Below are 20938 nucleotides of genomic sequence, written 5' to 3' on the forward strand. Positions count from 1 at the left end.
CAATTCCTCCTCTTTTGGGCAACAGACCCTCTTATTGTACCGTTAAAATTTCAATCCATCATGATTCAGGAGATCCTCCTGCCAATGATTGTACCGTAAAACAAAGTGCAGTGAATCTCAAGGTCCACTTCCAGCCACCATCAACAGCCCCATTACTCGCCGGACTAGGCTGCAATGGCTGGCCATCCGCCTCTTTTTGAGGACCCTTGCGTCTCCCCGTATATCAGCAGGAACAGGAGGTTGCAACTTCCAATAACCCAATTTTCCCAATATCAGCAGGAACATAATGTTTTTTAAAAAATAAAAAAACAAAAACATGATTGTGAAGTCCAAACGGTGTAAAATTAATTAAAATACTCGGAAAGGGCATTCATATTAATAATAATAATAATAAATAAATAACAGATGTTTTTCTTTACCAGGGTCGCTAAATTACATAGCCTTAGCAGAGTGTCCTCCACTGTAAAAAGAAGGAAAGAATCGTACGGATATTTCAGTGTCATGATTACATTTGTTTAGGGTATCTACTATCTACATTTCGGCATCAAAGGGAGGATTTACATTCTTCCGGTGTGATATTTCAGTGCCTGCTCTCAATTAACTCGAATCAGCAGAGTGTCATCAGACATTCAGAAGTCATATAGCACTCCCTTCCTATTAAAAAGGAAAAACAAGATTTCATTATCCAAAGTATATCAAATGATACCTTGTTATAAAATTATGATACTGAAGAAATCCACTTGACAGTAACCTCGGTCTATTCCTTGCTGGTCAGCTGCTTGGGATTTACTTCCTTTTCAAGCTCATCGAATTCCCACTCACCGATGTCCTCTGTTGCGTATCCTTCCTCGTCCTTCCCGAGATCGGAACCTAACTTTTCCAGGTCTGCCTGTGTGACTACATTTCCTCTCTTAACAGGGGGTGGTCCGCTTCCATTTGCTTCTTTCTTTCCTGGAGCCTCAAATGTCTGTTTGGAAGAAGAGGATGGATCTACACGGGGGCTATCACTGGACTGTGAGTGTGATTGTTGCGTCGGATTCTCAACTTCCAGGACTGGTCTCTGGATGGATTTAATTTCCTCTTCCATTTTTTCCACAGCACTAAATAGCTCTTTGACCCTGTCGTCGTTTTTCCTGAAGTGTACGTACCATTTCCCATTTTAAGTGGTTGATCAATGCATCGAATGAGGGAGCATGTGTAAAGAGAAAGGTTACTGCACCTGTATACGCCTTCATAGTTGGTATAAAACTGCTTTTTCATCGCATCCACTGCATTTGTGATGGTCAAAATCTGGCAGGACAAAGAATGGCATGGCTTTAATTAGATGAAACTTCAGTAGATCGGGAACAACGCAGGGAAGGAGATCAATCTAGCAAGAAGAAATGCTAGAATGGAGAGAGGATTTTGAGGACAATAAATGTGGGAAAACAGTATTTATATGAACTAGAAAATAGGGAAATAAAACTGAGCATTTGATATTGAAACATAGAAGGAGTTTGTCAGATATTATCAAAGCAAACCCATAAAAACATCCATACCTTGGATTCAAGCTCCAGAAATCCCTCTTCAAGATTTTTTCTATGGTTTATTGCTTTTGACCCTTCATCCTTTATGATAGGTGCTATTTCTGACCTGTTGCAGAATAACAGTTTGAGACTTCTCTGAACTAAGTGATAAAAATTCCAAAGAATCATCATAGCATAATACCCTTGAGAAGAATGCAAGTCTGCCACAAGCCCTTTCATACGGATGACTGAAGGCCCCAACTGTTCCTGATGAGAGGTTCAATTTTTGCATGTCAACAACAATGTTTAAAACCAATTTCACAGCTAAATAGATTTAATGGAAATTATAAAACTATAGTTGAAGAAGTCATACAGGAGCAATGAATATATTAACAATACCTTGTAAGCAGAGAGGAGATGAACACTCAAATTCACAAAATGATCACCATATCTCTCCAAGTCGCCACTTCAACATGCATGTGCAGAAAATAATCAACAAGAAACAAATGACAAAAAGATTTGACACAACAGTATGGGCACTTTAGTAATACGGGAAAAAAATAGGAAAAACTAATCAGATCTTTTTGTTTTGAAATGCGTCTATCCTACAAAAGCATAAGTATCAATCTCAATAGCAAATCAGTAGAGAGAATTTATACATACTTGACCTGATTCTCCTTCTGCTCTGTGTCTGTAGTCTGGAGAACCCAGGTAGCATCTAGAAAATTAATCCAAGAATTAACAACATCTGCCTCTGCCCGACAGGACGTAATCGACTTTGCTAGCTCATCTTCCTACGATTACAAAACATGCTCAATATGATATAATAAGAAGATTCCTCATAGGCTCTGTAATTTTCTTCTGGGAAACTCAAGTAGTTTAAAAGTTCTATCATGTACAAAATATGGTTCTTCTGACAAGGGAAGATCAGCTATACCTTGGCTTTCAGGTGCATCAGAATCTGATTGCTGGCTTCATCAAAGTTCTCTCTCTCTTCCCTGGCATTGTGAATACGTGCCCGTGATGAATTCAATGAGGTATTGACCTACAATAAATGCCAGAAACGGTTAGAATCCCAGAAAAAATAGGATAGAGATCCTACAGAGTTGACGTCACAGTGTGAACCAATTCTCCCATTGACATTACCAATTCAACTTCACAGTTTAAACACACATAAGCAAGAATACAAGTTACGTATCCATGCTGAAGAAAGCACATCAGATAATCATGAATATGAAAGGTAAACTGCAACAGGGAATAAATGAGACTCCACTGAATAATTCCAGGAATGATGATATCATCCAGAACTGCATGACATTTTTATTAATAGACTAGCAAAAATATTCAGATGAAGGATACCTTCTTTAATTCAGCTTCAAGTTCACCTTTTTGCTTTTCCATTTCTCTAATCTCCACTGACAATTCCTAGAAAAATGCAATGTGACATGTTTAATAATATTCCTGGCAACAAAATAAATCAAACAATGACAAACTTTGTCCCAAGACATAGGCCATGCAAAACTTCATGAGAGATCATAAAATTCCTCAACAATATGAAAAGAAAAAGAAAAAAGAAAATCAGAATATTGTATATCAGAACTTTTCTCAGATATGGAATAATTGGATATCTTGTTTTACTATATTTTCTTGCTAAGAATATAACTCTTAAAACTGAAAGCAGGATTGTTGAAATGGAGATGCACAACTGTGAGTGCTATACAATCAAAAGTCCGTCTGAAATTGAACTTTTAAAAATTGAAATTAGGCTGCTTAAGCTCATGGTAGTAAATGTTGGACAGTGAAGGAGCACATGCCCAAAAAATCAGTCTAGCTCTGTTGAAAATAATAAGATCCATATCAAAATAAAGAATGAAGGGTTCCATAGAAAAGTGGAGGGATTGGAGGAGGCAACCATGGAGGTAAATAGAGGAATTGTTACATCTAAGACGAAGAATAATTGGATTGAGGGGACAAGGGAAACCATAAACAGTGAGAGCCAAAGAAGTAAAAGAACGGATCTAGAATCACTCCTGCATTGTCCTGAACAAAACGGAGGCAAGGATTCATGTTTCAAATTCCAGTGCCATGATGCGTAATAGTAATCTAATTTTTTTTTCTCTAGGATGACAGCTACTTAAGTTGAAAAGTTTTAAAGATTTGCTATCAATTTTCTTCATTTTAATAAAAAGTGACATTATTTCCTTGGAGGAAAGGTACCTTCTCAAGCTGACTAATCTCATCACCTTTAGCCACACGAAAGTTGAGTGCGTCTTCTTTTTGTGTCCTGCATAAACATTGAGAAAGAAATAAAAAATGAAAAAAATTAAAGTAATAAACAATAGCAATAGGAAATTCCGGGAAGGTTAGAACCAAAGCATCAGAGAAAAGCCAATTATTATTTATTTTCAAACTATCCATGTTCCTTTCAATTGTCAATAAGCATATTAGTAATGCACTGGCCAATACCCCGAAAAATAAATCATTCTAGATGTTCCATAACTAACCATGAAAAAGAATACTATAGGAAAATAAACATGATGAAAATGCAATACAGGACAGCACTTTAATTATACATTGCATATTGACTTAACAGCATGTTAAAATCCATGAAGAGTTCATTTTTTCAGCAATAAGCAAACGTCCACTCACGGTCACAGTTGTGGGGAACACTTTCTATAAATTTAGAACCCAAGGCACCCAACTTTGCAGAGTGACAGTTCTTGTCCATCCTCCCCCTCCCCACAAAAGAAGCAGTAAAAGTAGATGCAAATACACAAAATGCAGAAACATAGATTACATCCCATTTGCCCACACATGCATGAACATACTAAAAAAAAATTCTGAGATGCTAAATGAACCTTTGTTCTAAAATGCGCTTTTCAGCTTTTGAGGTCGAGTTAAGAAGAGATTCTGATAAAATTTTCAATTTATCAACCTGCAAAATAAGTGTATAGTGGATTATTAAGAATACAGTAGCAGGAGTTGATAGGCTAGAAATAAACTGAAACAAAACCCAGAAAATAAAAATAGAATTGAACTGTGCCAATTTGTATTATCTCTTCAATTCATAACTAAAAATAGACGAGACTGCTAATATGATTTAAAATTCTTTCAAAACAAAACATTTTACAATCTCTTTGAGAAACATTAGGCATTGAGGATGAAATAAAAATGTTTAAACTCATCCCTTAATATCATTACAATTACCAGTAGAAATTGTATTTGGTCTAAAGGATTTTTGGAAAATTGTGGTATTTTTCACCTTGTTGATTTGTGTTGAAAAAACTGCTTCAAGAAACAATATGAAATCCAGTGTAAGTTCCATGACCAGAGGAAGTGCCACGAGGGATTAGGTAACATTTCTGATTCACTATCTTCTGTTTCTAGTAAATTTTTCTATAGTTAAGATTATTCATATGCATAATAGGCCATTTGAGATATTAGATTGGTCCTAAAATTATCAACAGTAACAGAATATTAACACTAGGTAAGAAATAAAAATCTCAGTTAGGATTTGCATGACATTCCTGCCTCATCTATGCCAAACATGCTCGTCGTATAATAGGCTTGCCTCTGGGTGTTTAAACAGACAGGTTTGTAAAGCTATGATTTCAGCTTCAAACTTCACAGGTTGCAGAAAGGTAGCAGTAAGTTCTAACACTGCAGCAGCTATTAAGGAACAGAAGACCATGCAGAAACAACTTAAATGAATGAAACATGCTGAATTATCACCTGGTAAGAGGTTACCAAGGAACATTGCTTAGACTAGAAAATAGTGTCTCTAGCATTTCTTGTGTCCTTCAGATGCGTAGGTGTAAGTACTTTCAACTCCTATTTTTTTTTATTCTAGGGGTAAGAGAAGGGTCAAACACTCAACAACCAATGTGAACTCTTTGCTCTCTATCAATTGCTGTACTTTCAACTTCTCTAATGAAAGATATCTTGGGGATAAGCACATAAAATTATTGCTAGCAAGCATTAGAAGTTATGAGATCTGTATGCAGAATATGCCTCCATAAAAGCACTAAAAGAACAGCTTGGTTCAGTCTCTGGTGCATACCAGGAACCATTAGAAGTAATGCCAAAGTGTGACAATTTGTTCCTAGAAAAACCTCTCTGAAAACTAAATGTTATTCTGGAAGGAAATAAAAGGCCCAGTCAGGTTAGATTAATCACTAAGAATCCATACCTTCTCCACATGCATTTCTGGAGAATCCCCATTTCTCAAAGATTTCTTCTTTAGTAATAGTGCCTCCAATGTGGAACATAGTTGAATTTGTCCAAGTTTTTCTTCTACAGCCTGAGCAAAAATTGAACGTCAGTTTCTGTGATCAAGGATGTAAATTCTAAAATCAAATAAATCAATTAAAGTCAGTCCTGAAGTTACAGTTACGTTTTTTAGTGAAAACCCAGAACCTTAAAATTACAAAAATCTTTAAGCTCTCTTCACACAACTACTATCAGACTAGTGTACAACAAATGACATGCGGAATCTGTTTGTACATGGAAAATTGTGAATGTAGGATCAGCCTACCTCCATTGTCAAAGCAGTTGTTTCTTCAGAAGAGTTTCCGCTAGCTTCATTGGAAAGCTGATTGAGTGCCTTTGATTTCTCAAGTTTCTCCATTATGTTGTGGGCTTCAGCATCTATTCTGAGTGCAGAGAACACAATAAAAAACATTAATAAAAAAAATCATTTCTAAATGAAATCAATGCAAGGAACCAATGCAATTATGATTTGTAAATGAAGCTTAACTTCCAACAGATTAAACATGCAGAAAAACGACCAGAGACCCATACTCTATGCCCATATATTTGTATAGATATTGTATATAGAAGATAACTTTAAATGAATACTGATCAGAAAATGAAAGACTAAGCACACGGATAAATGAACAGTGATCCACATTATACATACAACTCTTTTCTGGAAATAGGACATATAAGTTCAAACTTGGTCAAAAATGTTATCAAGTCAAAAAAGTTACTTCAAAAGTTCGCTTTCCTAGTTGAAGCTGAGTCTACTCGAAAGTAATGATTGTTTATAGCCTCAAATTTCATAAGTGAAGACAGATGAACAGATTTCAAGCTCCACGATGCAAATGATTTGTGAGTTTTTAATAAGGATAATAATAAAAAAAAAAAAAAAGGAGGAAATTTTAATCCACAATGCAAATAACTCATTCAAAACTTCTCTTACAATAAATTTGAAAAAAAAAAAAACTAATTAAATCAACAAAATAAAACTTAAAAAGCACAGTAAACTCATGCTAGGTGCTAACAATACCAACAAAAAAGAAGAGCACCGCCGATCTTTCTTTGTGCTGTGCCAACTCCAAAGTATATTAGTAAACTAGTGAGAAATTAAATATGGATGGATGCATAAATCTGAAGGGTAAGAAGAGTGGGAAAGAGGAGAGTTGGGATCTTTCCAAAGTTGAGATAGCAGGTTTGGATCATAACTGTCTGAAAGATGAGACACTATTCATAATCACTTTCTGCCTAACATGTGAATAAAGGTGCGTGTGGAAGGGCGCATGCAGTATAGAGGAAGCCAAGGGTATGACACCCAACCCAATTCACAATATCAGCTTCTGCAATAGACAATGAACGAATCTAGAAAGTTTTTATTTTTGAAGACTCACATTCAAATCTAAGATACAACATCCTGAATTACCTTGCAATATCAGCATTTATTTTCAGCCCTGAAATTGCACTTTGAGCATATTGGAGCAACTCCTCTCGCTTTACCTAGACAGAGAGAAAAGGGGGAGGGAGTCATGTTGATCATAAAATTTCACTTGGAAATCTGCAACCTATTAATCAAACTTCTTATAGAACAAAAGGTATCCCTAACTTTATCCAAGCATATATTATATAGAAAAGCCAAAGGTTATGCTGGATCATCTTATACTAACAAATAAATAACCATGAGGGTGTCTGCAGAATTAAACAGGAGATAATTGTACCCTTATCATAATCACTTTAGAAAAGAAATCCAAGGAATAAGCTGCTATTTCCTGATGAGTAAAACCCGAGAATTAAAGTAAAAGGAACAACCTTGCTACAAAAGGATGGTAAGTTGTAAAGAATACATAGACCAAAAAAAAAAGGTAGAATAAGTAGTTAAAGATCTCTAAGACTTTCAAAATTATGAGAAGAAAGTCAAAATAAATCATCGATAAAGCCACCAGGCGGTCAAGATACCTCATAACCAAGATTAAGCCTATGCAAGGAAGCTCACTTTCTTAGAAAGTTTAGCTGTCTGTCACTCTGTATCCTCTATCTGAAAATAATGCAGGAGAGACAGAGGAACTGAGTTTCAAACTAAACATCCTCCCTTACCAAGGTAATGCCTAAAATACTGATCTCCCTTGAATGAAGCCAACTTTAGACGATTAAAAAGTGAACCAAAGGAACTTCATATTGATGGATACAATTTAAACCCATCATTATAATCAATGGAGCAGATACTTGCAAGGAAAAAGATAGAAGAAGCAAACAATACATCTGTTAACTTGTAACAATGAGAGCAATGGGATGTAAAACATAAGTGCTCTATTTATTACTTATCAGCAAATTTTCCATATTTTCATGATTATGGCGCAGAACTTGATAAAAAAGTCCTTCATGAACCCAATCCAATCCAGTAGATAATGATGAAATGAGTATGCAACTCTTAACATAAAACAAACGAACATTTACAAGAGTATAATAAAGTCTTGTGTGTATATGGATATATACCAGTACTTCATCCTCATAGGTGGTGAATGCTGTTGCCAAATCTTGTATGCTGCTCATCACTGCCTTGTGTACTTCCTTCCCTCCTGCAAGACACAGCCTGTATATAAACCAAACCAAAAGGATGTTTACATGAAGTTCTGTGCATAGCACTGAAAGTGAAAGGGCATTTAAAGCGCATTTTCTCTTCATTGTGACAACTTGACTGACTCGACAAGCCATAGCCCTAAGCTAGCTGCATTCAGCTTTTCTCCACATTAACAAAATGAAATTTCAAGCAACTACTTAAACAAGACATAAATAGAAAATTACGAGAGTGGGAGGAATCACCCAAATATCTCCAAAAGCAATGAAACTTCTTCCTCATTCGGCGCTTCAAGAATCTGAGTCATACAAAACAGTTAACCTGCGGTTAAACTCAATGGATCAGCAAATACAAAGCCCGGCTAAATAAATGTAAACCAAAATGACACTAAGATTTAAAGCAAAAGATTGACAGGTTCCAAAGGCATTAAATTTGTCCTTTTACATAGCAAATTAATAGCACAATATACCCAGATCACCTTTTGTGCCAACCAACTACTATATGTCATGTTTATACAGCAGAAAACAGCAATAGGATTACGAACAAGCAAACCGAGTGCTTACCATGGACAATGTAATCCCTTCAAGAGCTTGACTATAAAGAAAAACCTCTCGAAAATCCATCGTCCCAAGATCAGGATCCACATAATAAACCTGTGCAAAGTTATGTAACAATCTTGAAAATAAGAAACCAATCCCAACTTCAATAGAAAAAATAAATACTAAATATTTTGGGAAAAAAGTAAAAATAAAAATAAAAATAACCATCAAACCTCTATCTCACCAAAATAGATAATGCAAATCCATTCTAATTACGACACAAGTTTTATACATTCACAGCATGCCAATGGACAGACAAGATTTCTCCATGCAACAATTAAATTTTAAATTTCAAGAGAAATGAGATGAATGCTAACTATATAGGAAGATGCTCACAATGGTAGGTTTTTTAGGAGAATCCTTTAAGGAGTCATCAGCATGATGCTCATAAGTAGGAGATGAAGAAAACATTCTTTCTCTATCAGTTTCTTTAAGAGCAACAAGCCATCTTCTCAATAACTGCACTCTCTCTTCACCTCTACATGACACGGATACATCCTCTAATCTTTTAGCTGTTAGCCTCAAACTCTGCAAACTCCTTGATGACGCTCCCTACACCATCCAAAATCAAATATTAATGAATACACATCCAATTAAAAAAAAAAAAACAAACAAACATGAATAATTATATATTACAATGCGGTCTTGGATTATTTTGGCTCCTTCAGAAACGGCATTACCGGCGTGAAGGACGACGGAGTCTGCATAACCGCGGACGGTGCGTGTAATGTTAGTCTTTCCACCGACTTCTACCGCTCTGTTAACGGCGGTTCTTATCCACGACATTACTATTTACAACGTGATGGTGTTTTCGCTGCGTTCGGATTGGTGATGATGATGGTGTTATTACAATTGGATTTGTAATTTGGGGTTAGCATCAAGGTAAATGAAGGAGAAGGGAAGGAGTCAAGGGAGTTTTGCGCGTCTTTGGTCCTCTCCTTTCGGTTTGCTTGGTTTTGATTTACTATATTGTCCTTTCCCACAGACTTTGACTTTCATTTTCTATTTCTGTTAATGAAAAACTATTTATTTATTTTTATATTCCTGAAGAATGCATGTAGCTGTGCAAAGTTATGGCTCCGCTTATTGGTGACTGCTTGGCCGCACCTCTCTCGTCTCGCATGTGCTCTTACGGAGTACGAGCATACATAATAATCTTTAATTAAATGATTAGACTACGGTTTTGAACCTATATTTATCATTGTAGACTTTTTTTATTGTGATAAAAAAAAAAATCTTCTTATTGATATGATAAAGAAATCTCTCCTCATCAAGAATATATAACTGGTTTACATCTGTTTACGATAATAAAAAAATATATTTTAAAAGTATGATCATTTTTATTATTTTTAAAACTTTTTAGTTTGAAAATATATTAAAATAATAATTTTATATTTTAAAAAAATTATTTTTAACATCAGCATATCAAAATAATTTAAAAATATAAAAAAAATTCATTTAATACTATATTGAAATGTAATTTTAATCGACATGTAGAAAATGTTGAGTTTAATATGGTGTATTTGAAAATAAGTTGATAGCTTCTTTTTTTTTTTTTTTTTTTTTTTACATGAACAAGCAATTTATTATTACCATGACTTTAATAAAAGCACACCCTCTATATATTCTTGGTCAATAATTTGGAAACTTGGATGCCAATTCTCTTTATGGAATACGATTTGACTTGTTCGTGCTAGTTATTCTCATAAGAATCTCATTTGTTTCAACTTTTCTACCATTGGAAACATTTCTCGATTTGTTTTCAATTAAAATAATTTAGTTTATGTGTCAAATACTTATAACGGGAGGAAATATTTTGCCCGTAAATAAGAGGAAATTAGCTCGATTTATTTATACATTATAATCATAGTCTCAATTCTCAAATATGTCCCTATAAGTCTAATTGCTCTTAATTATCTTTGCATATGACCACTTTCCAATCTATTTTTTTATTAAATAATTTCATCAGAACTGAAACCCAACCCAATTTATTAAAATATCTAGCATGAAAAGATAGAGAGAATTTTTACAATAAGTAACCTTTTTTCATTAAAATTTATTTGAAAAGAGTTTTATTTAAAAAATAAAAAAAAAAAAAAAACACAAAACAAGATCCCATTTACCTACTAGTTTTACTCGTTCATCTAGCCCAATCCTCCTGCCCCAAGGACATATATCATGAGCCTCTCTCCTAAACATGGAATGTGAAAGAGAAGACCACAAATAATGCAAGAGCCATTTCCGATTGCAACTCAAAAAGCGACCATGGAAAAACACTATCATCAAAATTACAGAAGCTTTTTATTATTATTAATAAGGGGCTTTTTTCGAGCACCTCTTACTTCCAATACAAGATGAATTGCTTACGAATCATACTTCTGGCTATGAAATTGGAACAAATGGAAGAATCTTGATCGTATCTGTACTTTCGTGGACATTTCAATCCACTTTTCATCCTGTTAGTGACGAGGGAACCATCTCTCTGTAAGGCATAGACTAGAACTCAATCTCGGGCAATGGCACCTTCCAAAAATTCCATGAGTTATAATCTTCCTGCAGATATATGAGTCGAGGTCATTCAAGATATTTGTGGAGTAAAACAGAATTTTGGGCATTTAAACAAACACTCATCCTGTCTTGACACTTTTTTTATTTCTTTTATTTTCACCCTTTTCAAACAGCACAATGTGTTCTTAAAGTTCACTTGAGAATGCTTACCTGCTCAGCTGACGATGTAGGGGGGAACATATCATTGACCAGCGTGTGTAATGATGTGTAGGACTTCACATCGATGCGATGACTAATGGCCACCTCACCCTGTCAGTTTATGAGAACTTATTACCAATCAAAAAGAAAAGGAAGTAAATCGCAGATGGAAGACCACCAAAAAGGAATGTCAGTAATAAAAATCCAAACCTTTGGGTTTATAATAAAAATTTTGCCCTTCGGAATCCCAATTTTCCTGTAACTAAGCTCATCGGTATCTCTATTCCCGAAGCCCGCATAGAACGGGTTGTAATCAGAAGGAAAGAGTCTTTTAATGTCCTACGGAACATGAAATTCAGGGCATACTGTAAGTTTGGGATGAAATGCAAATGCTTAATAAAAGAGATTCTATGTCCATGGTGGTTTTCCCTTTTAGGATTACCTCTAGGCACGCAATCTTGAACTCATGAGGAGCTCTTCTTATGACTGATAACCATGCAATGCAAGAACAAATTTCAGAGAGGAGTCAGAATATCATTTAAATGGGAAAAAAGATGTGGAATATCAAGTACATAGGAGATGCAGACTAAGTCAAGCTGGCAGCCTGGATACAAATTAAAATCACAAAGTAATAAGAATTTTCCACCAGCGGGTCAATGATGCAATTGTGAAAGGACCAACTGCTGCATGCTCTCAAATGCTGGTGGCTCACCGGAGCAAGGTTCATAAGATGCATATTCTCGAAGTAACTTAACTAAAATGTACAGTTAGCCACATCTGAAAGTGCAGATACTTTATTAGTCGCAAAAAAGGAAAAATTCATTTTATTTTTACTTTTCTTTTATCTTAGCTATTCTTCTCTTTCACTTTGGAAAAACAAGATATGCAATGCTGTCCTTGATGTCCATTTGTAGTGGATTCGTGCACTTTAAAACCCATTTAAGTGCACCGCACAAACATATACATATTTCAACATTTAGCCTTGGTAAATTCCAGGATTTCCTCTTTATGAAGCTGGAATCATCAGTGCCTGTATCAAGAAATTAATTTGAAGACCAAGCAATTCCATAGAACGGATAATTTTTAAAAAGACCTTACCTTCCCGGTACAATGAGGGAAACAATCCATCAGGTGAAATAACAACAGGTCCATTTGGTAGGGTTTTTCCATCCTGTAAGCAGAATAAAAATTCACTAATCAGTAAAATGCAGTGCAATAGAGCAGCATCATAACTATAACCTCTGCAAAACCCAGTCTAAAGCAACAGAAGAGACAGACTGCACAACAGGGTACAGACAGTGACCAGGAGCCAATGATGTGATATCATCCATGAAACAATAAGTAAACAAGGAAACAATAAACCCAAATAACATTTATACCTGCTTTACGTTGAAAAGGAAACTTCTGGTTAGATACGCCTGAACAATTGCACGTGCACTCAGAAACAATAGCTGATATCCATTCTCCTGCAGAAATGCGGAATTCAATATTTGATGTCCATTTACTGGAAAAAACCTATTTGTTCATAAACATGCCAGCTGCAATTCAATGAAATAAAACATGGAACAAGTCCAACCACCATTCCTACCGATAGCATTTGTTGTGAAAAAAAATGCAAGTTAACAGAAGAATCAACAGATTAAATTACTAAAGCTTAATTGGCAAGTATGTGCTGTCTGCATGAATTACTTTTCACTGTTCACTATTACTGATTGAAGTAGCAAGCCATATATGCATGAAATATGTCCCTCTAAAAATTGATATTTAGAATTTCTGCCTACAAAATAAACAAACAACAAAGAAATTCAATCTAACATAAGGAGGATCGACTAAAGAAAGAGGATTATAAAGGGGTAAGCAGATGTTATGCCTCGTTTTTGCTCTTAAATAGGTTTGGCCCAAATAATTGATCCATGTAGCAGACCCATGGTAGTTTGAGATTGATGCTCAGTTTTGCTCGACATTAGATGATGACACGTAGCATGAATGTTCTTATACCACATTAAGAAATTCATTTAGCCAAAATACTTTAATCCATACAGAACAAAAGGAAAGGCAGTCTTCTTCACTTTCAGAGGCGTACAGCTAATATAGTTACACATTGGCAGAGCATTGAAGAATCATTTTGCAAATAAATTTAGCAACCACTGGTTAGCAATATCACAAGGAAAATAATACCTTAATGGCACAAAAAAGTTTAGCAACTCCAGATTGTGTCCAATCCTTTCCAACCAGGGGCATGAATTGACCCAAAACATCAGACCTGGCAAGAATTATCAAATTAATACCCCAAAATCAAATCTATGATTAACTGAAAACCATAGAGGAAAATAGTTTACAGTTGATCAGTTTGTACTGTAAAACCATTGCTAAGAATGCTTGTGGATGCTTTATTATAAAATTAATAATGGAGGATGAGCTTTTTATTCCCATGAGAAATAAAATTTTCTGTTTTGTCACCTTAACCGTGCCATGTTAGCTTGAGACAGTAAGACTAGACTCCATTCAGAAAGTGATGAAAGGTTTCGTAATGTAATTTCATTAAGATCTAGCACAGAGAGAAACACATTCAAAATTGGCGAAGACCATGCCCAAACTCATTGCATTAAGTCTCCACAATTCAGTCAATTTTAATGATACATTCAAAAACATGATGCCCACAAGAATTGCTCAGCTGATGGTTACAGGTTGACACATGACTGGTGAACTTAAGATTAGGATAAAGTACACAAGCCAAGATATGATAAAGTTGTTGGTAGTCCAAGGGTATCCATTGCTCATAGTTTTGATGAATTAAACTAATAATTGGTTATTGATCATTCCCTGGACGTTGTGTTGCTATAGGTACATTATTATGTATAACTTCTCAAGAATGATGATTGATACGTCTTGAAGTTGAGCATAACATATAACTAAATTGGTGGAATATCATGCTTCAAGATTAGTCTTAGGTGGTTGTCAAATGTGGCTCAAGTCTTTTTATGGACTAATTTAACTCTAGAAATCAACTTCCTATACCCAAAAGACAACCTAGAAAATTTGGCAACAAAATTCACTAAAACACCTCGTGTCCACACCTAAAAAGCCTGAGACCTCTGGTACACCAAATGGCTATACCACACAAATTCCAAAGGCCTCATATAAACCAAATGGCATGTCACATATATACAAGTCAACCATACCGGGTACAGTATTCCAAAGACAACCGGTAAAATAAACAACCATGCCAAATAAAGTTTTCCTTAAGACCTGTGGTATACCAAATGTTATTCCTTGCATTGTGACTGACCTCCTTATCATTTGAGTGATTTGAAATTGTTCTGTATCTTGTGCTCAAGTGTGTGAGAGTTGTACCTAGCTTGTCTATATACCAAAATTGGAATTACCTTGTTCTTACACCAATATTTGAATTGGAAATAACCTTATCTCTTTTTTGCCAACTAGGACAAACAAGTTAAGCACTTCAAATCTCTTACTATGCAGCCACCCTCACTTCATGGATGACATATTTTTTATATCATCTTGCTTGAACCATGTGGTATACCAGACTTCCAAAATTCAAAATTCTTGGCCAATTCTCTCTTACTCTAAACGGATAACTAGCCACTTTTTCCTATAAATAGACCTCTCCTTACACTTATAAGATTGTTGCAATCATTGGGCTATAATTCCTATTCTTACATAATCATATTCTTTCTACTTTGAGCTTACTCTTGATTATTCTCTTACACATTGATTGCACCTCCTACCTCATGTAAAAAGAATTAGATTACACCTACCAAGACTTGAGAATTTCTTTGTAATCTATTCTTATGTGTGTTGTTTTCATTCTTTTATAGTGAAACTTATTGTTAAAGTGTAAATGGTCCTATAACTTGGTTGTGAGCTTTTGTGTGAGCTTGTTTAGGTTCCGGTATATATATCTGGAAAAAACCACCTATGGTTTGTCCTTGAGTTGTGGAAAGCGGTTGGTTTCAATCTTTGTCCATTAAAAAGATTGGTTGGATTTGATCTTAATCCCAGTGTAAAAAGAATCAATTGTAAGGGTTTGAATCTTGAACCTGCAAAAGGATTCGTTGGCCTAACCCATGAAATAGGACGTGAGTGATAGTGGAAGCCCAAGCTTACCGCTTGGGAAGTGGAGTGGGTGGTTAGTGTCAAACTACTATAAAATCCATGTGCAATCTCTCTTCCCTATCTCTTTATTTTTTTGCACTAGTATTAACTTCTTGTTGCCGTGTGGATTGTATGGATAAACAAGTGGTTGCCGTGTGTGTTGGAATATTTGTTGAGGTGTTTCAAGCTTCCAGTTGTTATAGCCTCATTAAATTTAAGCAAGCTGCAGCATCCAAAATTCAAGTAATGTAATTCATGCTGGGATGTCAGAGCCTTACCTGGTAATTGTTCCATCCACATCTGAAATCACTATCCTCGCATTCCACTTCCATAAGTAGATATGACAATCAACCTGTTAAAACTGAATGTTACTTAGCAGCTGAAATCGGGTAGCATGAATTGCTAATTGCTATCATTTTTATATTTTAAGATTTTATATGCTACATATGAACCAACCTGTTGTGTACCTAGAACCCTAGTAGAGAAACTGAATGTTATCAAATTTTGACCATCTTTCAGATTCAATGATGCTATCTGCTCACTAGTTGGAACATTTGTCCTTAAAAACTGCTTGTGAGGAGACTCAGAACCACCACAGGATGCTGAAGTTGATTCAACATTTGAGTTTTGCACTCCAGATTCAGAATCAACAAATAACTCTTCACTTGATGAGTTACTGATTGTCTTAACCCTTCTAAATGGGATTGGCCAAAGCCTCCATCTGCGGCTAGATGGTGCGGAAGTAATCCCAGCATCATCATCCCTTTGCTCAAGTGTCTCATCCAGTTCCACAGGAATTGCATCTTTGGGCTCAGCAGGTAAATCCAAACCAAATGCAGCCATTCCAAGCACAATAGGAGCAGCCTTTTCCCACGTGAAGTACTTCTCTCTGTATCTGATTATTAAATTTTCATTCCTGATAATTGATGTTGCAGAGTTTTTAAATTCCTCAGCAGATATGCGATGTGCTACAAACACTTCAGCAGCAGACTCCAAGCCCATACCTGAATGGAGTTCCTTTCCACAGAGGGAGATCTCAAACCCTACAAAAGTTAGGATGAAAGAAAAAGGTAAAACAGAAGCTTCACACTCTACATAGACCAAGCTCAAACTACAGTTACTGACTTCAAGATTCAGAAGACAACAATTAACTCTTACCTTTGCTTGAACAAGCTTCGCACTCTATTTGTGGTTTCACAGTCTCGCTTTTACTGGACTCGTCTTCAGGAACAGGTCCTTGCAGGCTATTATCCAACTCTTCACCTACTGTGGACATGTGATAAGACTCTTCACCCTTCTCATCTGAACTGTTACCAATTCTAACAGAAGTACATGTGCTGTCAGCACCTATATGTTCTGTCCTTGAAGCATTTTTCTCTGCTGCTTTGAGCTCAACCTCCACAGTAGGTGATCCATGGAGGCCACTAGAATCAGAATTACAGCCATTATCTGTGAGTTCAACAAGATCTCCATTAGTAGTTTGATCAACTGCTGGAGGACTACAAGGAGACTCCTCATGTGAATCTTTTTGCACCTCAGGTGAAGTATCTGTTTCCTCGGGATCAGCAATTCCACCTGGTTTGGCCATTTCCGGTAACGCCAAGCAGCTTTTGAAAACCTCTTCCCTATTTATCCTAACAGATGCATCTGAATGCACCAGAAGATCTCCTTCTGACCTAGGAATGTCCTGAATTTCTTGACTTTGACATAAAAGCTCCTTGTCACCTTCAGAAACTTCCGGTTGGCGAGCATTATCACCATTATTTACACTGTAAGCATTATCAGATGCAAAATTAGACACAGATGCATTTAGCTTAGTGATGTAATCAGCAGCCCATGCATCATCACCTAAATTAAACTCCTCAGTGTCATCACCTGGGCCCAGATGGAACTGAGGGATGCATAATTGCACACTCTCGGTATTCTGTTCTGATTCCAATACAGGGGCTGTCAGGACATGACCATCCACGCTCACCAAGATCACTTCTGAATCTGAACCTTGTGAAACAGCAGGATGCTCACCATCTAAACCATTGTATATATCAGAAGCATACTCTGATAACTCAACTGAATCATCCATAGAGGCTTGCTCATCTTGAAAATCATAATACCTGCGGTCACCATCAGATTCTGCCCTTTGAAGTTGGGCTGCACCTGATGAATTCTCTTCCTCTCGCAACTGAATCACCCTAGAATCAGAAACACTATGCCCAAGCCTAGATATTCCAACAACATTGTTATCACTGACATCACTAAAACCAACACTGACACCTTCATTTGACATTGTCATGCTATTAGAATCCTTTATCACCCCATTTGCCTCACTTCCTTTACCAGGCTGAACCTCCTTTATGAAATAAGCTTCGCCTGAATTATCAAGATACATGTGAAAATTCGCTTCAACACCATTGACATTTATGCGGACAATCTTCTCTGCTCCCTTAAGAACACCCTGAAATTTACCAAATCGAACATACCATGGGGTACTTCGAAATGTCCCATCCTGCTGCTGTACCACAATCACATCCACAGCCCCGCCAAAAGGATGAAAAGGGGTCACAACTGAGTACATACCCTGAGAAATTAAACTACCTACTTTCCCAACAACATTCATCTGGTCAAATCCACTGATAACCTCAAGAATCACAATGTGCCAATAAATCCTCCTTAAGATCACTGCCTGATCTTCTTTATTCTCTTTTCAATTCAAGATTCCGATAAAATCGAATATGCATAATTCCCTCCAAGGAATGGAATGATAAATGTTCTTTTATTATGCAGAATCTGCATTCAATTTAATAAATTCCAAGTAAATAAAGCATAAACTAACAAAAACAAAAAAAAATCCCTTGAAGGAGCATATAATCCAATTTTCCATTTGGATTTTGGCTATTGAGAAATAAAAATGGCATAAAAACAACTCCGTTAACAATCACAAAGAAAGAATCTTGAATAACTAAAAAGATTCCAAAATTCATCGATTTCTCCGCAGCCGAACGAAACATAAAATTTGATTCTCCCTCCAATTAAACAAATCAAATATAATTAAAAACTAAAACTACAGCAGGCAATCAAGTTAAAAAAAGAAAGAAGGAAAATAAAGCTACAGAAAAATTCTTGAAATGAACTTACAGATTCAAAATTTGTGAAAAAAAAAAAAAAGGGTCTCCTTAGAATCAATCAATCTCACAGCTCGAGAAAAAATGGAGCCAATTTGAGCAGTTAAAAATTATTACCTGTATCGCAGAAGTTTATTTAATTTTCGAATTTTTCTTCTTCTTCTTCTTTTCTCTTGTGTTCAATGTCCTTTTACAGATAACATTCTTGGCGGCTTCGAAGTCTAGACTTGTTTTTGGAGGATTTATATAATTTCTTTTATTTTGTTTTTTAGGAAAGCAAAGAATACTAAGTTGGAAAAAGAATTCAGAAAAATCGACATGTCCAGTCAATAAATAGGTAATCCTGACTTGAAATTGTGCAGTGGGTCTGTATTTTCATTTAAATTACGAGGATGGTCCCTTGGATGATGAGTTATAAGACGATAAGAGTCGGGGTATTTTCAGGAATTTGTGTTTAATTTAATATTTAGTTTTGTTTTTCGAGTGAGTTATTATGGTAAGCCGGTAGATAGACGTCTCTTGATTTGAATGAGGCTGTCGCCGGACCACCGCCTCGTTGCTGTCGAAGTCAACAGTATTTATTAGATAAGAGAAATTATAATATTATATAATCGTGGATTTGACATCTTTTCTAACCACATGAATTTAAGAAATTCTCGAAATTATAGAATTTTAGGATTTATGAGTAATTTTTATAATAAGTTTTTTTATTAATATGAGAAAGAAAATGGTAACTCTCAATGTATCTAATGACTTCTATAGAAAACTTAAATCTAGAATTTAAATTTAAAATTCTCAAAAATATTTTTTTTTTGTGAAAAGTATATATTTTTTAATGCAGTTTTTTAAAAAATCAAATATTTATAGTAATTATTTAGTTTAGGGATTTTTTTATTTTTTTCTATTTAGCATTGTTATGCTTTTCTAGTTTTCTCATTTGAAAGAGAATAATTTTTTTTTGTTTGATATTAATAAGCTTTTTTAGTTTTTACATATAAAAAAAGATTGCAATAGTTTTTGGAAAATAAGATTTTAATAAATAAAAAATCGAATATTTGGTATCTTTTTATGGTGTTCTTTATCTTCAAGAACTTTGACTTTCAGTAAACTCCTTTTATTGTTTGTTTTTCCTTGCTTTAAGGGATATCAAAGCTACTTAGTGGGTTTGTTTTTGAAAAGAGATTTTTTAATAAATTATTTTTTAAATTTTTTTATATTTATTTATCATTAAAAAAGTTAGTCAACGGAAAAATACTTTTGGTCAATAAAAAACACTTTCCGGTCAAAACAAATTTGATTTGGTTACCAGAAAAAGTATTTTCCTTTTATTTTGGGCAGAAAACACTTTCTGGTAATTGTGAAAAAATTAAAAATATAATATTATTTGCTAATTATATCAAATTTATAATATAGTTTGTTTGAATATTTGTTTTTCAATTTATCCTTTAGAATTTAATTTTTATATTAACTTCGATCCTTATTTTTATAATTGTTATATAATTTTCCCTTATCATTTTAATTGAAATTTTTCATCTATCAAATTTGGTCCTCATTCTTTTGATTGTTACTTATTTTATTTGAAATAATTTATAAAAATGTTAATTAGTATTATTATAATTTCTTCATCTTTTAATTTTTTATATTTTAGATTTGATCTATATTATTTTGATTATTATTTATTTTATTTGAGATAATTTATGAAATTATATTTTATTTCAATTTAATTCTCATTCAACTTTTTAACTTGTAAGATTTATTTTTTATTATTTTAATAAACTTGAAAAATAAAACATTAATAAGTTATTTTCTAGCTTATTTTCCAGCTTATTTTCCATAACATAACCAAACACTAGAAAGTGTTTTCCAACTTATTTTTCATTATATTACCAAATATCAAAAAATAATTCACTTTTCTGGAATTCATTTTCTAAAAAAAACTATTTTTTAGCAAACAAACGATACCTTAGTAAATATTAAAGTGTAATAATTTTTTATGGTAAAATATTATATATTCTTATTAGAAATTTAAAAAGATATGACCGGTCACCCTACATAAAGATACTAAAA

At 34.6% G+C, this 20938-nt stretch overlaps 2 protein-coding genes across 5 annotated transcripts; both read right to left on the bottom strand.

Annotated features, from left to right (window-relative positions):
• Positions 1-348: 348 nt before the first annotated feature.
• On the bottom strand, positions 349-9895 carry LOC118062761 (uncharacterized). Of its 2 annotated transcripts, none has more exons than XM_035076616.2 (19): positions 9611-9895; positions 9267-9482; positions 8895-8984; positions 8577-8629; positions 8250-8346; positions 7183-7256; positions 6040-6157; positions 5695-5805; positions 4364-4440; positions 3723-3789; positions 2865-2930; positions 2443-2550; positions 2169-2299; positions 1905-1971; positions 1708-1772; positions 1539-1632; positions 1220-1290; positions 752-1133; positions 349-654 (listed from the first exon to the last, which is right to left on the bottom strand). In XM_035076616.2, the coding sequence occupies exons 1-18, from the start codon at positions 9635-9637 to the stop codon at positions 758-760; spliced, it is 1908 nt and encodes a 635-aa protein (XP_034932507.1). In that variant the 5' UTR covers positions 9638-9895; the 3' UTR covers positions 349-654; positions 752-757. The 2 variants fall into 2 exon arrangements, with proteins under 2 accessions (XP_034932507.1, XP_034932499.1); XM_035076608.2 differs by having other exon boundaries at positions 9567-9895.
• A 1312-nt stretch (positions 9896-11207) lies between these two features.
• LOC118062778 (phosphatidate phosphatase PAH1) lies at positions 11208-19208 on the bottom strand. Of its 3 annotated transcripts, XM_035076635.2 has the most exons (12): positions 18989-19190; positions 17046-18536; positions 16911-17015; positions 16209-16795; positions 16031-16104; positions 13815-13899; positions 13016-13102; positions 12735-12807; positions 12079-12122; positions 11847-11975; positions 11649-11747; positions 11208-11483 (listed from the first exon to the last, which is right to left on the bottom strand). In XM_035076635.2, the coding sequence occupies exons 2-12, from the start codon at positions 18364-18366 to the stop codon at positions 11427-11429; spliced, it is 2661 nt and encodes an 886-aa protein (XP_034932526.1). In that variant the 5' UTR covers positions 18367-18536; positions 18989-19190; the 3' UTR covers positions 11208-11426. The 3 variants fall into 3 exon arrangements, with proteins under 3 accessions (XP_034932526.1, XP_034932515.1, XP_073261395.1); XM_035076624.2 differs by having other exon boundaries at positions 16911-18536; XM_073405294.1 differs by lacking the exons at positions 11208-11483; positions 11649-11747; positions 11847-11975; positions 12079-12122 and adding an exon at positions 12150-12666 and having other exon boundaries at positions 16911-18536; positions 18989-19208.
• Between the last annotated feature and the right edge of the window lie 1730 nt (positions 19209-20938).

This window comes from Populus alba, chromosome 16 (genome assembly GCF_005239225.2).
Source record: "Populus alba chromosome 16, ASM523922v2, whole genome shotgun sequence".
Classification (NCBI taxonomy): Eukaryota; Viridiplantae; Streptophyta; class Magnoliopsida; order Malpighiales; family Salicaceae; genus Populus; species Populus alba.